The sequence below is a fragment of the Emys orbicularis genome, chromosome 12, assembly GCF_028017835.1.
Source record: "Emys orbicularis isolate rEmyOrb1 chromosome 12, rEmyOrb1.hap1, whole genome shotgun sequence".
NCBI classification, from domain to species: Eukaryota; Metazoa; Chordata; order Testudines; family Emydidae; genus Emys; species Emys orbicularis.
In genome coordinates this window covers 15,852,173-15,870,215 of record NC_088694.1, presented here as the reverse complement: position 1 = coordinate 15,870,215, position 18,043 = coordinate 15,852,173, and the positions used below count along the sequence as shown (strand labels likewise).

General features: G+C 38.5%; 1 protein-coding gene across 1 annotated transcript in view; it reads right to left on the bottom strand.

Moving 5' to 3' along the window:
• Positions 1 to 2,762: 2,762 nt before the first annotated feature.
• ADNP (activity dependent neuroprotector homeobox) overlaps positions 2,763 to 18,043 on the bottom strand; it is a 28,356-nt gene continuing 13,075 nt past the window's right edge. The window contains exons 2-4 of the mRNA XM_065414481.1: positions 11,221 to 11,333; positions 9,627 to 9,719; positions 2,763 to 6,973 (exon numbers count right to left, since the gene is read on the bottom strand). Of these exons, the coding sequence (XP_065270553.1) occupies positions 3,833 to 6,973; positions 9,627 to 9,719; positions 11,221 to 11,333 (3,347 nt within the window). The 3' untranslated portion in view covers positions 2,763 to 3,832. The remainder of the gene's footprint in view (positions 6,974 to 9,626; positions 9,720 to 11,220; positions 11,334 to 18,043) is intronic.

The window sequence follows — 18,043 nt, the reverse complement described above, 5'->3', positions numbered from 1 at the left end:
CCCCTCTTCTCCAACCAAATACAACTTGATTACAGAGCATTGGAATGTCAATCATTAAGAGGTAAGTATCATAATATCCCTCTCTCCGCTAAAGCTAACAAATCATTACTATTCCTTTTGATAAGTCAAGTCATACAATTTTGAATACAGGGGTTTTATCTAATCACTACAAAAAGTTAGCTATACTACACAGCTTTCTGCAAATGGAGCAATTCTAAATATTTCAATTTCTAGTCAACCTTGGCTGGCTAGAAATGGCAACTCAGATAATGAGGCTGTCTCAGATCTTCAAGCCCTGTTAGCTATAAATTCTTATTTAAATGGACATCAGCTTAGAATCACACATTAAAGATGAATCAGTTAAAGACACTGCATCACTCAGGGCTTGTCTACACTACCACGCAGGGTCGATCTAAGATACGCAACTTCAGCTATGTGAATAGCATAGCTGAAGTCGACATATTTACATCTACTTACCTTAGTGTCTTCCCTGCAGTAAGTCGACAGCTGACGCTTTCCCGTCGACTCTGGTGGCGTACTGGAGTCAACGGGAGAGCGCTCATAAAAGAGACGCAATAAATCGACCCCAGCTGGATCGCTGCCCACCGATCCGGCAGGTAGTGTAGACAAGCCCTAAGTGTGGCGAACACGTTCAGAAGATACATATCACAGAACCTGCCTGAAACCAACTGAAGAGAATATGAAACTCAAAAGAGGTATTGTCAACCTGTTTAAAACAAACAAAATATCCAGTCCACTAATCATCTTTAAAAATATCTGTCCTGCCTGTTTCTGCTGGAGCTGGTGGGAGCAAACATAACTGCAGCCTCTTGTGCATAGTGGCCCTTGGAAGGGAAAGAGAAAATGAGAAAACCTATGCCACCCATTGTCCAATCAAAAGTCTTCACTCTGAAACAGTCATCACTTCCGCTTCTATTGATCAACCCATCATCCACGTGAAAGCTCACTCTGAGAAGCTAAGAGGATGTCTACACAGCAATAAAAGTACAGCTGACTCAGGGTTGTGGTGCTTGGGCTGCAGGGCTACAAAATTGCAGTCCAGGCATCTGGGCACCAAGTCCCAGAGCCAGGCTCCAGCCCAACCATCTACACTGCAATTTTATAGTTCTGCAAGCCTGGGTCAGCTGACCCTGTTAGCCACAGGTGTTTTATTGTAGTGTAGATGTTCCCTAAGACAGGGATCGGCAACTTTTGGCACGCGGCTCGCCAGGGTAAGCACCCTGGCGGGCCCGGCTGGCTTGTTTACCTGCCACATCCGCATCGGCGATCGTGGCTCCCACTGACCGCAGTCCGCCGCTCCAGGCCAATGAGGGTGGCGGGAAGCGGCGGCCAGCACATCCCTCGGCCTGCGCTGCTTCCCGCAGCCCCCGTTGGCCTGGAGCGGCAAACCGCGGCCAGTGGGAGCTGTGATCGGCCAAACCTGTGGACGGGGCAGGTAAACAAGCCAGCCCGGCCGCTTACCCTGGCGAGCCGCATGCCAAAGGTTGCCGATCCCTGCCCTCAGAAGTCAGTGTGACCAAAAATTGCGGAAGGGGTAGAATACATTTTAAATACATAGACCATATTAATACTTTCAGCTTAGGCTTGCGCGGCTCACTTATTCATTATACCAGTGCTTTTCTAGATCTACCCACTTACTATGTAGATATACGCAAGTTTCTGCCCAAAATGCTTTCAAAATTCAGAACCATTTCAGAATGGGGATTTAAAAATATTTCCTTTAGTTACACTACTGTGAAAAGCTTCCACATAGGTTAAGCTAACTACAGTTTTTCTATTAGTAAAGCAGTGATGGCTTTTGTTTCCTATGCACATCTTATCATATCCTAATCAACTTTCATCTGCTATCTATCACTGGTTGTAAATGTCTGCCAATATATCCTGATTATACCCTTCTGGCTTAACAGCAAATTGTGTTAACGTAAAATCCTGAAAAGGTACAAGAAATTCAAAACCACAGTATTTTAGGATATATACTTTCAGCAAATCAAGCTTTCATTTCCTCTTATATGCAAAACTCTTGCTCTGATCACATCCGAATTTTTCTTAAAGGAAAGATTACATGAATGAATTCTGAGGACAAGAGGCAAATCTTTGTTATGTTCTTGCCCCACTACTGGAAGACTGGTTTGACCCCCTCCACTCAAAATGACTAACATTAACTACTAAACTGTATATGGGATTTATTCTGTTTCTGAAAAACTAAAGAACAGCTGCATTTTTCCAAAAGAGTGTTCCATATGACAGGAAAATCTGTGTTTTAAGTAGTCAGTACTTCCCTACTACCCATCCTTCTAAATAAATAATATATATATATGTGATACCTGATACCTCAGAAAAAGGCTTGAAACATTCTAGATCGAAAAGATTCTTCCAGTATGCTTGAACTTTAACTTAATTGATTACTAAGAACAAGGAATGAAAAATCATGACTATGGCGGTGCCTTTAGATCCTGCAGCTTATGGAACTAGTGAAGCAATGCAAGTCTATTTATATGCTACTGTTCCTAGTAATAAGTAAAGGAGGAAGGTGAAAGCTATTAACTTACTGGTTAAGTTGATCTTAAATAGAAAATGTTTTAAAATTTCCCATAAGCAATCAGTAGATCTGAAACGACAGCATCACACAAACTTGCCATAGCAAATTCCCAGAGCTTCTTTCTACAGGGGTCAATGTAATGAAGCACAATTTAACAAACAGTGATATGGCACTAGTAATAAAGCAAATGTTTACATTAAGCACAATACAGCAATTTATTTAGATGCTTAAATGAAGAATACAAAGGGAAATAAAGATCACAAAATTATACATACTACAACAGTGTGTCATATATTAGATGGTATAAATGAATACAACACCTTGTTGGTGTTAACTAAAGATAAAACTAAATATCCAAAATGCAGCATTTTTATTTCTGTATGCTGCTTCAACACAATACACTTTTATACAGATCTAAAAGGTGTCAAAATTAGTAGCTGCAAACTTGTTTCTTGCATGTGATTTTTTTTCTTTTTTAGCTTAAAAGATTTCAGAAAATGGCTCTGAAATACATTTGTCATCAGTTGTAATGTCAAGGATATTCAGAACAAGAAAATTCTATAATACAATAGAGTCCAGATATAATTTTTTATGTTGCTGGCCTCAGTTTTGAGATTGTACAAGGTTATGTGCAAAAACTAAGTTTGTCAAAATTCATACTATAGCAGTTTCAAGCTTTTGCTAGGTAAACTAGATACAGCATTTATTACACAGCAGGGCAACACTAAAAAAGAGAAACAAATCTATGATGGGTACACAAGAACAATTTCATAAGCTTCACTTGAATAGGTCTAAAAGACTGTACAAATATACATTTCAACTATTCAGAATGATACATGAAAAAAATCAATTTCCCCATAGTCTACTATACACATTGAACTGGTAGCTCATGTTGGCCCTATACTACCATGTGAAAAAGGGTAATGTTTAAAAAGACATACAACTGAACATATCCAAGAGTGAAATAAATGTTGAAAATGCAGATAAAGAAAACCTCTGCTTTTCTTCGTGTGCATTCTGGAGCCACCAGCTTATCTGTTTTCACATTAAGTTACTGTGCTCATCACAGTAGGTATTCTCAAGCAAATTTAGCCAACAGCATACTCAGGAATAACCACTGGAATATTAGTGGCCACATCAACCACTAGCCAGATGACCTAGCACTCAAAAGGCAGTACCAGTTAGAATTAAACTTAGCAGTCATATTGAAATGAAAGTATTTAGACAGTTGTAGATTGAAGCACATTTACTCATGCTTCTGAATTGAGCAGCTTATGCTTGCTGGCTACTCAACTCTACACCAGTTAAGCTGCTATGCATTGGTTCTGCTACACCATCAGTCACATTGTCAAACTGATCTCCATCTTCGCTGTCAATTGTGCTATTCTGCCATTCCATCTGCTGATTTGACAAACTCTCCTCAATTTCTGATGCATTTTTCCATTGTGACTGGTCCTTAGACCAAAATTCTTCTACTTTTCCATAGGAACTATTCTTCCATTTTGATTGCTCTTCATCACTTTCAGATGCAACCCCTTTTATTTCTGCAGCTGGTTTACTACTACCAGCATCTTCGCTCTGGGATGATTCATCTGTCCAAACTTCTGGTTTCACCTCTGATGTATTGTCTTCAAAGTCAGAAACTTGCTGAGAGCCAGGTCCACTTTCAGACTGTGAAGCTCCATCTTTCCATTCAGCAGCATCATCTTGATCTTCTTGATCACCTTCACTATCTGAGGCATCACCTACCAGTTTAATTGGTTCCTTGGCAGAGTGAATCTCTTCATATTTTGAGCCTTCCTCCTGTTTTTGGTCTGATTTCTCTGGAGACTGTAAGGGATTTTCATCAGTAGTCTCCTTGGATATGCTGTCTTCTGGATTCTCTATTATGCTATCAATAGAGGTTTTACGACCAACATCTGAAATTGGTTGACCAAATGGACTATTGCTTTCATTAGATTCCTCTTCTATATTTTCATAACTGTCTGAAGAACTTTCATCATCTTTTTCTAGGTTTATTTTTTTATCAACAGTTTTACTAGCATTGACTCTGGAATTCTTTTCATCATGATTTTCAAACAGCCATTCAGCATCAAAATCCATTTCGTGTTTAACTTTGTTTAATTCTTTCATGTTAAAACCAAGCAGCACACCAGGCTTGTACTTTTCACAATCTCTAACACATTTCTTTCTTTTGTTGCTAAAATGTGAAGCAATATCTGATTTCCATAGCCATAAACTGGCAGCCAACTTTTCAATTTCTCTCCTACTGGGATAAGGTTGTTTATTGAAATATTTTGTAAGAAATGTTTTTCTGGCTTCATAAGAATCATCTTCATGACCTTTAGGGTCTAAAGCTAAAACTACAGGTTCTTCAGGCTTCTCTTCAAAGGCAGACGGCGAGTCATCATCATCCATTTTTCTTTTCTTCATCAGAGAGAATTCCATGTGTTCATAAGTACGTTTCACAGGTGCTACAGCTGGAGACTGATTTAGTCGAGATGGTGCATTAGCTTTGTCTTGGCCGTTTTGGGTCTTCCCAACCCCTCTGCAGTGAACAAGGTGTAGCGTTATAGTTGAGGCAGTCATATTACTGGTATACACACCAAGACAATGAATGCATTTATATGTTAGCTTTTTCTCAACTGGATGAACTGTTTGAATAACTTGATGCCTCTCCCTTAAGTGATGTGCGAGTGCATCAGATATGGGTCCTTTTAGGATTGAAAAGCAGAGAGGGCAGAGTGTTTTACCTACATCTTTTTTGTAGGGGACTGCTGCCTGAGGAGAACTTTTCACAGGTGTATCTGCCTTCTCCTGGATTTTCGGCTGTGGTTTTGGAGGAACAGGAGGAGTATTCTGAGCATGATAAGCTACAGATTCAGCAGGGGCATCTCTCAGATTGTAGGTGGTTACAAGTAGATGTATATTAGTGTGACTACCCTGCTGCAATGTCAAATCAAAGGTTAAAGTGGAATCAGTTTTAGGTCCCATTTCTTCATCAACATGAACCATTCGCATATGAGCAGCCATCTTTTCAACATCATTGAAAGTTGAACGGCAGTATGGACAAGACAGTCCATGGATTAACATATGATTAAGCAACGTATCAGTGGGTAAATAGCGATTACAGTATAAACATTTGCTAGTGAAATTGTGTATTTTCATTATATAGTTAGCTACTGCAGGCACCTTTTCAGCCTTGTGCTCCTTTTCAAAGTGAACACTGTACACGTTTTCAGGAAACAGCTCATTACAGATTGTACAAATTTTCCACTTTTGTGTTGATGAAGTATTGACAGCAGAAGGGCCTGTAGCAGCCACAGGAGGCTTTGAGCCAGACTGACCTAATACTCTTGATGCTGCCTGAGACTGAGATAATGACGTTTGTTTCAACTGGGCTGATGAAAGAGAAGAGGAATTGGCAGACTGAAGAGAGTACCTTGCTGGAGTCTGAGATCTCTGCTCCCCTCCAAGGGTATAAGGCCTTCCATTTCCACTCGGTGAAAACTGTTTCATTGTTTGAGACTGTTGTGGAATAGACACTGGTGCGTTACCACTTAAGTTTAGCCTTCCCCCCGGCTGTCCAACATAACTTGGTGGTACTGATTTGACTCCATAATTGTTCTGTTGTAGGTGAACATTTGACATCATATTCACTCCTGCAGAATTTAATGTAGGCTTTGGTATAGTGAGTCGATTCATCATCTGCTGTGATGGAAGAGATCGGACATTTCCAGGGGAAAGGGGACCCATCCTTTGAGGAAGTCCCATAGGCTTTTTATCCTGTGGTTTTGGAGCTATTAGCATCAAAGGTTTGGATCTTGGAACCACTACATTAGTGTGCCCTATCATTGCTGTAACCTGATATCCTATACGTTCATGGTCTTCAATAACATGCTGTACTAAAGCTTCATATGACTTCGGCATAAAAAGGCATCGTTTGCAGTGAATACTACCCTCCTCTCGGGTACTGGAACTTAAGGGAACTGCACCATTGAGTGACTTTTCACCTGCCTTTGCTACGTAAGGTGCAGCAACATGCTGAAAATGTTCCCTGTAAATGTGCTTTCTAACTATTTCATATAGAGGATCTCGGTAAGTGCACTTCTTACAATAATAAACAGCTTGTTCTACACTGTCAGCCTGCTTAGGTTTAAGGCTATCATGTTTGTTTTTATCCTTAAAAGTGCTGATGCCTCCACTCGGTGTATTGGCATTTGGAGCATGAAATATTTTAATGTGCGTTTCCAAAGTCTTTTTGTCCGCATTGAAAGTACAGTAGGGACAATTAAGAAGAATCCTATTTTCAAAGTCTTCACTATGAACATTCCGGAAGTGACTTTTATAGGCTGAAAAGAACTTCGACGAAAATGGACATGCACTGCAGCAAAAGGGTTTTGTCCGATAGTCCTTAAAACAAAGAACAAAACAAAAACTAGATATAAAAAACACTTTTTTTTTTAACAAGACATTTTGCACTAAGCAACATGGACAGTGTGGAATTTCAGCTCGTCTCAGAGACCATTACAATGGGCCAGACCAGCTTCAACTCTGCCATTAATTTGGCATTCACATTTTTTGGCCTGTAAACCAGGTAATTAGAAGTTTAATTACCAGACTGCACATGTAAAATGAAAGGTGCCAATTTAGAGGTCGCTTTGAAAGCATAGCCCCGTGTGTCATGTTTATGGTTAATTCATAAAGATATCACTCTTTCTTAGTAAGGGAATGGAAACAATGCTGCCTGTCAGGTTGCATGGAACAGAGAGTTTACCAACATCTTTTTCCAGAAGATGTGGGCTTGGCTGTTAGAACTGTAATGTACTATTAGTTGGCAAGCTCACAGAATGAGGTATTCAGGCCAAAAAAGGTCACTTCAGATCGAAGTATTTCACAAAATAATATTTTTAGATATTTCAATGTGCTTTAATCCAGTCATTAGCCACAATTAACAATTTTCTATTAATACTGTCCTCAAAAGCTTTCTAAATTTGTGCAGTATTTTGAAATAAGTATTTTTAACTGCCATTTCCAGTGATATGGCCACACAAGCCTAGTGCCTCTCTTTGTATTATAGTATCTTATTCACTTTTGAGAATGAAGCAGAACTGAGCAGTTTAGCTCCACAGTCCTGTTGCTTCTAGACAGATTAAAGCAACACTAATCAGGGCACAATTAAGACAATGTAACATAGGAGGTGGGGGATGTGCATGCAAACGATGATGCAGAAGGAATACTCTTCATGAAACATAAATCAGATCCAAAAGGGCCTTATTGTAATGTTTAATTTAGACACATAATCATCCTATCACCGATACTTGAGAAGTAGAGCTTCAAACAACCAACTTTTTCTACTGACCAAAGCTAAGTTGTAAATATTTCAAAACTCACCACGGATCAGAAAAAAAAAAAAAAGGCTTTTGAAAAATTCTGCTCTTTTATGTAATACCACCTAGCTCTTTCATAGCCCTCTTGCTCCCCCTGAATTGTAGCAGCTTTGAAAGGGTTGCTGATGCTGTGTCAACTGTTACAATTCAAACTGAAATTAAACTATCCAGGATTCATGTCTATCTTTGAAGTCAGCCTGGCATTTCAAAATAATTTAACATTAAATATAAAACACGACAAATTGAGATAACTATGAACAACATTCATAGCTATGCAAGTGAAGCTTCAAGGTGCAAGTGGATCCCCTGAAGTTAAGGAATGAATTACTCTCCCCCTCTGTATGAACAGGTGAGCTGTGTGTATTTCTGGCCACCTTCTGAAGCCTCAGCTACTGGCCATTGCTGGAAACAGGCCACAGAATTAAGAGTTGTCCGCTTTGATGTGACAAATCTTTTTGTTGAATATATTAGAAGCAGGGAGAACATACTGATGCAATGTCAGGGGCATAGCAATAAAGGGACTTTGGTTTTACAAATACCAGACCAGTGATCCATCAAATATAAGCATCCTGTTTCCAGGGGTGAGGAATACCTGATACTTATACCACCTGATTTTATAAGTGGAATGTTCACCTGTCATTGTTTCACTGCTTATTTTAGTATATATTACAGGCGAGTCTCATCTTACGCTGGGGTTACGTTCCGCTGTGAGCGTGTAAAGCGAAAATCGCGTATAGTCAAAATTACATTGAGTGTAATGGTGGGTGGAATCGCCCGCACTACAGGTACAGTATTGAAATTATAATTTTTCTCTCTCTCTCTTTTTTTTTTTTGCTGACCGCTAAAGCTGAATTTGCGCATGTTAAATGCGCGTAAGATGAGACTCGCCTGTATACTAAAAGTGGAGGCTATCATAGAATTAAAGTGAAGGGCTTCTGTTAAATTTCTTTAGTCAGTGGAATAAGACAGAAATCACCATCACAGTTACATTCTTTTCCTCCATTTCTCCTAGCTCAGTTCAAACCTCCTTAGCTTTACAGTCAATTCAGAAACATCTAGAAAAGAATAAATAAGATTTCCAACAACACTGCCACTCCATTCTGCTGTACTAAACTGAACAGGCTCTGACACAGATGGGTTATCACCAAGTCCTCAGAGATGTAGCAGACAGCTGAAAGCTATGACAGTGGAGAAAGCAGCAGTTGGATCTATTTTGCTTAATATTTTTCTGAATTCATCATGAAAACAGATGGTGGAACTGAATTAGGGAGAGGTGAAGCAAATCTTGTAGAAATAATCTGTACAAATAGTTATACTTTTAACTAGAGGGATGGTGAGTTTGTGCTGAGCTGGAAAACAAGGATGGCAATTTTTTTTTTTTTAAATGAAGTTTGGCACTTAAGGTGCAATAATAGAACAGGTGCTTAAAGTTTCTCAACAGTGAAGTTTCTCATTCGAATAACTGGCCCTCAGCATCTGTTTAACCCAGTCAAGACTAGGATTATTACTTGTACAACAAAAGCACCCTTCTAATAATCCTTTAAGTAGAAGATTACAAAAACCACCATTAAAGCTGGTAAAATACAACAAAAGAAATTGGTATAATTGTGCAAAACACCATTTGAAAGTTACTGCCTGCAGGATCTGAGGTGATATTATGTGGAACCATTACTAACCTGATTTTTTGTAAGCGATGGATCCCACAATCCTACATCTTCCCATGTAGTGTTTTTCAAATAAAAGTCATTAGGTTCAAACTGCTTAAAATCCTGGAAAAGGGTGGATGGGAAAACAGAGAAACATCAAAAACAAAAACTGATTGCTCCCCATTAATTACTCATGAAGACACCCACACAGCCCTCTGTCCACCAAGAACTACCCACAAGTAGTACAAGGGATCATTAACCCAAGGGAAAATTTCCCCTCATGAAAATCATAAAAATGCATCTTTTACATTTATTTCAACTGAAGTTTCCCTTGACAAAAAAAGGTGGGTTCCCAAGGAATTAGCGGTTCCAAATAAGCAATTCTGAAAAGTACAGGCTCAAAGACACTAAATAACCGAGAGCCAAGATTTTCAAAAATAAAATCCTTAAAAGTCAATCCAAGTCTGACTTTCAAGATTTTCGAAAGTGTTCAGCACCTGACAGCTCCCACTGAGATCAATGTTGAGTATTTTTTTAAATCCGATGTGTGTTTAAATATGGACTTCAGCTTCTATTTTTTTAAATTTTGGCATAGGGACGTAGGTGAAGTTTTTAACAGCAGGTTAAGTCCCATTTTTGAAAGCACCTAAGGTACTCTGAATCCCAAAGTCAATGGGACTCAGACCTAAATCACTTTTGAAATCTGGATTCAAACTCCTTTGGAAATTTTACCCTGAAGCCCATTATTCAACCCACACTTATTCAAAGCAATTGACCCCAAACCAAAAGGGATGAACACTCATTTTATTTGGAAATGATCTGGAACAATAACATGAAGAAGAGGAGCCAGTTTAAAACTAGAACAAAACACAGAAGACTACTATCTATAGGGTGCTGAAGAGCCAAAGAGCAGATGAGTGGAAAGGTGATCGTACCGGGTATTCACTTCAGGAAAAAAGGTTTTTGATAAGCAATATTTTAAAGTTTGTCAGTAAGATTAATAGCAGAATATGTCTGAGATATCAACTTGAGCCGTTCTAGAAGGCAGTCCTTAAGTCCAGAGTCCTATTGTTCTGCACTGAAATACCTGTAAAAATCTCAGTTCATCTCTTGGCCCCTAGGAGAGCAGGCTCTAAGGCCTTGTCTAGACTAGGATTTAAAGGCGTCATTTTACTATAACAGCCAGCACCTGCTAACACATTTTAAAAGTCTAGCATAGACAAAGCCCACTGCCTTCAACACATGCCAAACCAGTCAAGTTAAAGCCTAAGCACATTAGCTAACACTACACCTTTAAATCCCAGTTTAGATGAGGCTTAAAAGTGTGTAACTTGCTACAGTAGCAACTCCTGGTAACCATTTAAGAATGACTCTTCTAGATGGCAGTAATTCTCTAACAGAACCCCATACAACTCATTCTCATCTGAAGATTACAACTCCAGAGGAAAAGTGAAGGGGTAAAATTAAAGGTCCTTAAAGGTCTATCAAAAACGTATGGATCTGATGTCATGGAAGCTAATACAATGTTTTTATGAAATCTCAATAAGAAATATCACCTTCAGCAGAAAATTGAATCAAAGTGCCTCAATTCAAACCAGAAAGCTACGTCAGATGTCATACTTACTTCTATATGTTCTTTACAGTATTCCAAACCAATGTCACTAAGTATTTTTTTCACAGTTTTCCGGGCTTTTCTTAAACTGCCAAGGTTGTTGACAGGAAGTTGGAACATAGTTTCTATTGAAAAAGAAAGTAATAAGGGGAAAAGAAGTTTAAGTCAAAATATGTTTTGTCTCATGAAGAGCTGCACTTTTAATTCTCAGTAATATGTTCTTACTTCACCCACATCATGGAACATAAAGAGCTGTCACCATTTCTTAAGAAAAACTAGTACATTTTCTGTCTGGTTTGTTCTTAAAATGAGGTGGGCTGTGAAAACTAGATGTTGTCAAACTTTAAAGTGAACACTCAACAGAAGAGCTGATGCAATGACTACCGAAAAGAAAAAAAAAGTCTACTCAAGCAGCACCTAGGGATAACTTTAAAAAATGTATTTTCATTTAGTTCAAAATGTACCTACTGTGTCAAAGCTCTTACAAATTCAGTCCACTCTTTTGTGCATATGGATTCTAGCTCATCTGGAAGTTGATAAATCAGGGCTCCAAGGAATTTTGTTTTTTGAGAGACTTCTTTTAAAATCAACCTATAGCAGTTTTCTTAGCTGTATATCCAACAGCAGGGAAGTGAACTGGTTATATGTTCAATGACATTTCGCTCAAGATTTTGGGTAGCCCACACTGCGCTCTTTTAAGTCTATCACATCACCACCACATTGCGATAGGCTGTCAGGGAAAGAACCTCTGTTCTCACAGAAGTTTCTGGTGCAGAATATTTAACAGAGTTCTTTTCAGAGTGCTATTTCAAGAGCACATTGGGTTCAATGCTACTCCATTTTCCATATTTCTGAGTTTGATTTGATTTGAGTGGTTGACAAGCAATTAAAGATGCCAGTAAAGACTTCAGTCAGCACACTTGTTTACCACTAAAATGTGCACTGAAGACTTTACTTAGCCAGAGTCCATTTCATGGTTCTATGTTTCTCTTTCAACAGCTGATGAGGTCAAACACTGAGGGGGAGACAGAGAGCCCTACACTGAGGTTGTCATAGGTAAATAAGGGAGAAGCTATTCGTAAATTAATTCTAATAAAGGAGAAACTATTTGTAAATTAATTCTAAGTCCACTGTCTGTTACTGACTGGGAAAGTTTATGAACTAATTTACAGTTCAACTGTAAAGGAATGGCTAAATTCGGTACTTTTGAAGCTACAGAGATTCCTGAATTCCCTAACAACCAGAATTAAGATCTAATCCAACCCACAAGGCAAAAGTTAGATCCACAGCCCTGGCAGGTTTGTGGATATTAGAATCCTCCGTTTATGTGCTGTTGCTACCACTGTAACAGCAATGGATTGCACAACCATTAAGTCATATCTTGAAGTACAACAATGGGGCATTTGCACTGGAGGATGGTAGTGGTTGAGGTGGTAGAAATCTGAAAAATGTCTCTTTTCTTCAGACATTATAGATACCTTTTCCGGGCACTAGAGATTAAAGGAAGCACAGACCGCCCCACCCCCCTTTTCTTTACTTTAAGAAAAGAGAATTTCATTTTACTTAAGCACCAAGGAATTATAAGAGGTGAAGAGTGAACTGTAACAGTAATGTTTGTTGTGACTGGAATACTTTAGAGGGCTAGCAGGTTGCACTGTTGGTAGCTATTTTATCTAGATACGCTGTGTGATTAAAAAGTGGAAAACAATTCAATAAAATCTTATTTTGTTTGAATGATACAAATTTTTGCTCTTGTAAACTAATAATCCCATCATAGGACCAAAATCTATCCCAGCTCAACTAAAAAAAGGCAGTGTCTTTTTTAACCATGTCATTTGGCTTTTGATACATCTGTAGATATAGTTTTAACTCTTGCTAATCTTTACTTAAGTGTCATCTCTGGAATTTGAGATGATTAATAAGTACGGCTAAATTTTTGTCTTGGATATTTTTAGTAAAAGGTCAGGGACAGGTCACAGGCAATAATGAAAAATTCACAGAAGCCCATGACCTGTCCTTGACATTTACTAAAAATACCCATGACAAAAGGGGTAGCTTGGGGGAGGGGGAGGGAGGGGCTGGGAGCTCCAGGGTCCCCCTCAGCTGGCAGCTCCAAACTGCAGGGGTCCCCAATGCTGCCCGTGGGGGCGGAGAGCAGCGTATCCCCCTGCTGCCTGTGGGGGCTGGGAGAAGTGTCTGGAAGCTACGGGGCTCCCCACTGCCACCCACGGAGGCCGGGAGCTGCAGGGGTACCCCACAGTTCCCTGCCTCCACAGGTGGCAGGGGACCCTGCAGCTCCCCACCAGCGCTGGCTGAAGTCAGGGAGATATTTTGAAGTTATGGATTCTGTGACTTCCGTGACTAAATCGTAGCCTTATTAATAAGACATCTATAAAAACACTATTTTGGTATGTGAAAATACATAAAATATAGGTCCTCTTTTAATTCTATCATAAGATCAGTACCAATTTCTCTTAAGTTATAACAAGACTGACAATGACAGTTTCCTAAACTACAAATGTGGACTGTGAATACAGAATTATAGTTAGGTATCTGACAACTTCCCCCCCCTCACACACACAACCCTCACCACACACTCCTTCCAAAGTTTGCTTCTTTTGACTGTCTACATACTGGCCTTTTCAGAAAAATGTCCTGGTATTTACAGATGTTAAACCAAAGTCCAGACAGCCTCTAGCAATCTTGCCTACACTTGGGCTCCCACTGTTAACAACACTGTTGGTGGAGCTGAATTTGGCATTAGCAACGGTGGGAAGTTTTTCAGAAAATAAACCTAGAATAGACAAGATTTCCAAATATATAAGTGCTAGTACAGGTCACTGAAATCAATTTCACAAGCTGCAAACATTACTGGCAGCAAGTGCTGCTAGCCAATAACTGCCTCATTCTTAATGAATTCAAAAATGGCTCCCAAGAAAAAGCTCTGGATTGTCACACTATGGAAGTTTCCTATTACTATGATTTACAGATTATGTGGGAACCAGACCCAATTCACAGAAACCTCTATGGTAAAATTTTCAAAAGGGTCTAAACCATGGGAAGTGGAAACATTTTCATTCAAAAACTAATATAAATAACCCATTATATTAAAAGGTAAAAAAGCAAGGACATTTAGTGTAAAGATGTTCGCCTGAATCTTTCTACTGTGTTTAAAATGTTTCAGGGATGACAGAGTTAACTCACTTGTAAACAGTATTAGCAACAATGGAATGACAAGGACAGAATGCAAACTTAATACCGATGGTCTATTTTCAAACCACAAACAAGGAAATTCAAAGATACTGCAATAGACTTTTGTATTTAATTTCCTCTAAGTAACATTTAAAGAAAACCCCAGTAATAGTACTACCACAAACATCATGACTTGTTTGATGTAGATACTATGTAAATTCAAGTGTATCAACTGAATGCTATACAAGTTAAGATTATTGATGTAGCTTTAGAAGATTTAAATTTGAATGAGACTAAAGTACTAAAACAATTTCACTAAAGTACTTATGTATCCACAGCTACTTTTCAGAAAGTATGTTTATTTTAAAAAAAAAACAACACTAATACTTTGCCCTTACATAGCACTTTAATTTTAAGGTCTCAAAACACTTTACAAACATTTAGTGACAGCATCCTGAAGTACATCTATTTTACAACTGAGGAAACTAGAGAGCCAGAGGTTAAGTGACGTACCGATGGTTTCAACAATTTAGTTACCAAGTTGGGAATGGAAGATGGGTGCACTAACTAACCTATAATAACTAGGCAATATTGCCTCCCATTAAAATCAAAACCTTTCCCATTATAATTACCCAGTTAGATTATCCTAGTCCATTCCTCATAGAAGAAGATGCACACCGAAATAACTGCATTGCTACTGGCATCTTTGATTAGAAGCCAAGGACAGAGTGGACCATGAACTACTGTTTCCTAGTCCTTCCACAAGAGTGCTGAGACACTCTGCGGTGGAAGGGGGGGTGGAGGAGAGTGAGAGTCCAGAAGAGAATCTTGAACTATTGCCTGTACTGTACCTGTTCTGAACAGGGGATTTCAGTTGCCCACTGTTGTAAATCCAGCATCTTTCATGAGCAAGAAATTTACTTGTAATTTAAAGAAACAATTTTTTTTTCAGTGGAGTGTATCTGTCACACTAAGAGGGATTCTGACCATTCAAAAATTAATTGCTCAAATAACTTAAGTCAGCCTTGGTGAATTCTATTCACCCTTTTGCAATTTTTTTTTAATCATGGTAAAGGCGAAGAAAATAATTTTGTGCCTCGGTTGGTAAATTTTCATTACTATTTTACAAGACCGATTCAAACTAAGTAGTTCTTGAACAGAAGTCTGCATTCAAACCCTTGATTCATTTATTACTTGTTCAAGTAAATTCCAAGTTGGTCCACAAGGCCCTTTCCTCTTTCAGGTCCCTCCTTAAGACCCACTTCTACAAAGAGACACAAGAAATAAGTTAACCATAACATTCAGCTATTTTTTAAAAATATAAGAGTATCTTGCACCATTATGCTGTGCATTAGGCTTTGCTGAATAACCACATCATGTTTTGATATTCTCCCATCTCTTCTCTCCCCCCTCCCGCAACATAAAGGCTGCCCCCTTTTTGTAGCACCATGTCCCAGTTTTTAAACTCTTCTGGACAGAGACTGTGTCCTCTTATTTGTATTGTGAAATGCTTAGCACATTTTTGGGTGCTGTAAGATTATGCAACTTAGGCCAAGATATAAACCCATAAAAAGAATGGTAAGTAATGTTTCATAGTGGAAATGGACATTGGCCGTCTAGGTAGAGCTCTGTAAATGAAACATGGTAATAGAATATATATTTGAGAACTCATGCAATCTATTTAATATTAAAAGTAGCATTACATGTAGTTACTTCCACAGATGAAACAGAAGTAAAATCATAACTAAAAGTCCTAGGTGTTTAAGATATGTAATGTGACAACAACTATATTTTTTATATTATCACTGAAGCAAAATTCCTAATATGGCTCAGCTTTGAGCCAGTTATATTAACAAATAAATATTTTCCATGAGCTATTCAAATTTTAGACTTGTAATTTATACCAATAGGTCCAAGAAATGAAGTGACACTCATTTTGGTAAGAACTGTAAAGTGTGAGAATTAGCAAAATTCTACTGTAATTGTTTTCAAAGTAGACTAAGATTGATGGCAATTTTTCCAAGTGGAAAAAATAAGCTGTTACCCAAGAATTTCAACTAGATCAGTGGTTTTCAATCTTTTTTCATTTGCGGACCCTTAAAACATTTCAAATAGAGGTGCGGACCCCTTTGGAAATCTTAGACATAGTCTGCGGACTGCCAGGGGTCCACAGACCACAGGTTGAAAACCACTTAACTAGATTAAGTAGTTGGTTGACTAAAGCTAATGGTTAGTAGGGTCATATCTCATTTCTAATTTCCCCATTTCCTACATTTCCCCCCTTATTTTTAGTCTTTGGTTGAGTGAATTAAGTGAACTCTAACATTCCTAAAAGAAATGGAAACTCTGATTTGCAATGCATTCCCTTGGCAGAGTTGTAGGAAACACCTATAGGCAGAGCCTTTTTACATAACCTGCCTCGTAATGGACCTTACATTTGGTAGGACAACTCCCACCTTTTCAGGGTGGGTGGGTGTGTGTCCTTACTATATGTTCCATTCTATGCATCCGATGAAGTGGGCTGTATCCCACGAAAGCTTATGCTCAAATAAATTTGTTAGTCTCTAAGGTGCCACAAGTACTCCTGTTCTTTTTAAAGAAATACCATTAGCTGGAATGCAAGGAGGCATTTCATTTTATTTTTCAAAAATTAAATATGGCTAGAGAGATCACCACTAACATTTTTGAGGAGTTCAAATTGAATGGGACAGAGAAGAGAAGCTGTACCTTCAGGACAGGAATGCACTAAAAAAAACATGGGTTCTACGAAGTCCAAAGTCCCTTTCCCTCCCATACTCTGCCAAAGAAGTCAGAAAGCATGATTTTCAATACTAATATACTGCAATTTAAAAAAAAAATGAAGACCAGACTTACAATACTATTTCATACAAGGGTGAGAACAGGTTATTGTGCTTATAATGCATGTATATTTCCAAAGCAAAGCAATGTTATCCTTTGCTTAAACTGAATAAATTGTCCTCTCTCTGTACCCAGAGTTCTCATTAACTGCACTTGTTAAGGCAAAAAATGATGAAAAAGCAGTCTGAATTTGATCAAGAAATTACACATGGCTCCAACAGCTTTTTCCCATAAAAAGAATCAAATGGAAATAAAGCAATACTGCTCTTGGCAGAGTCACTAGATATAGTGCACATATCTACTTTCCAGCAGCTTCTTCATACAGTTAGATGTCTGCACAGTCTGCATCATACACACCAAAGAATAAATGAAGTAGCATATAGTAGGACACAGGTAGGATTTGATTGACCAAAACTGACTCTGAATTTCAAATCCAGACAGATGAAATCTTAGTAGTAACTTTACCCCATGATTCAAGATCAATGAGTATCTGAGTTACATCTGTAAGGACAGCAGACACTTGAGGGCATTAAAACCCCATGGATTTACACTTTCACAAATTTTGTTGTATTGTCTAGAAGCTAAGATTTCATTTAAAGAGCTTCTAGTCCTGACTGCAAAGAATTTTTTTTCACAATGTAAAACAACTACTGTAGAGTCTGCTGTCAGGCAGTGAGACAAACAGCAAAAAGGGGTAAACTTTATTTGTTAATAGGGCATTTATTTTGAAGCTTAATTACAATCATTTGAATGCCAAGCATTGTTAACTGCTTCAATTCTAAGG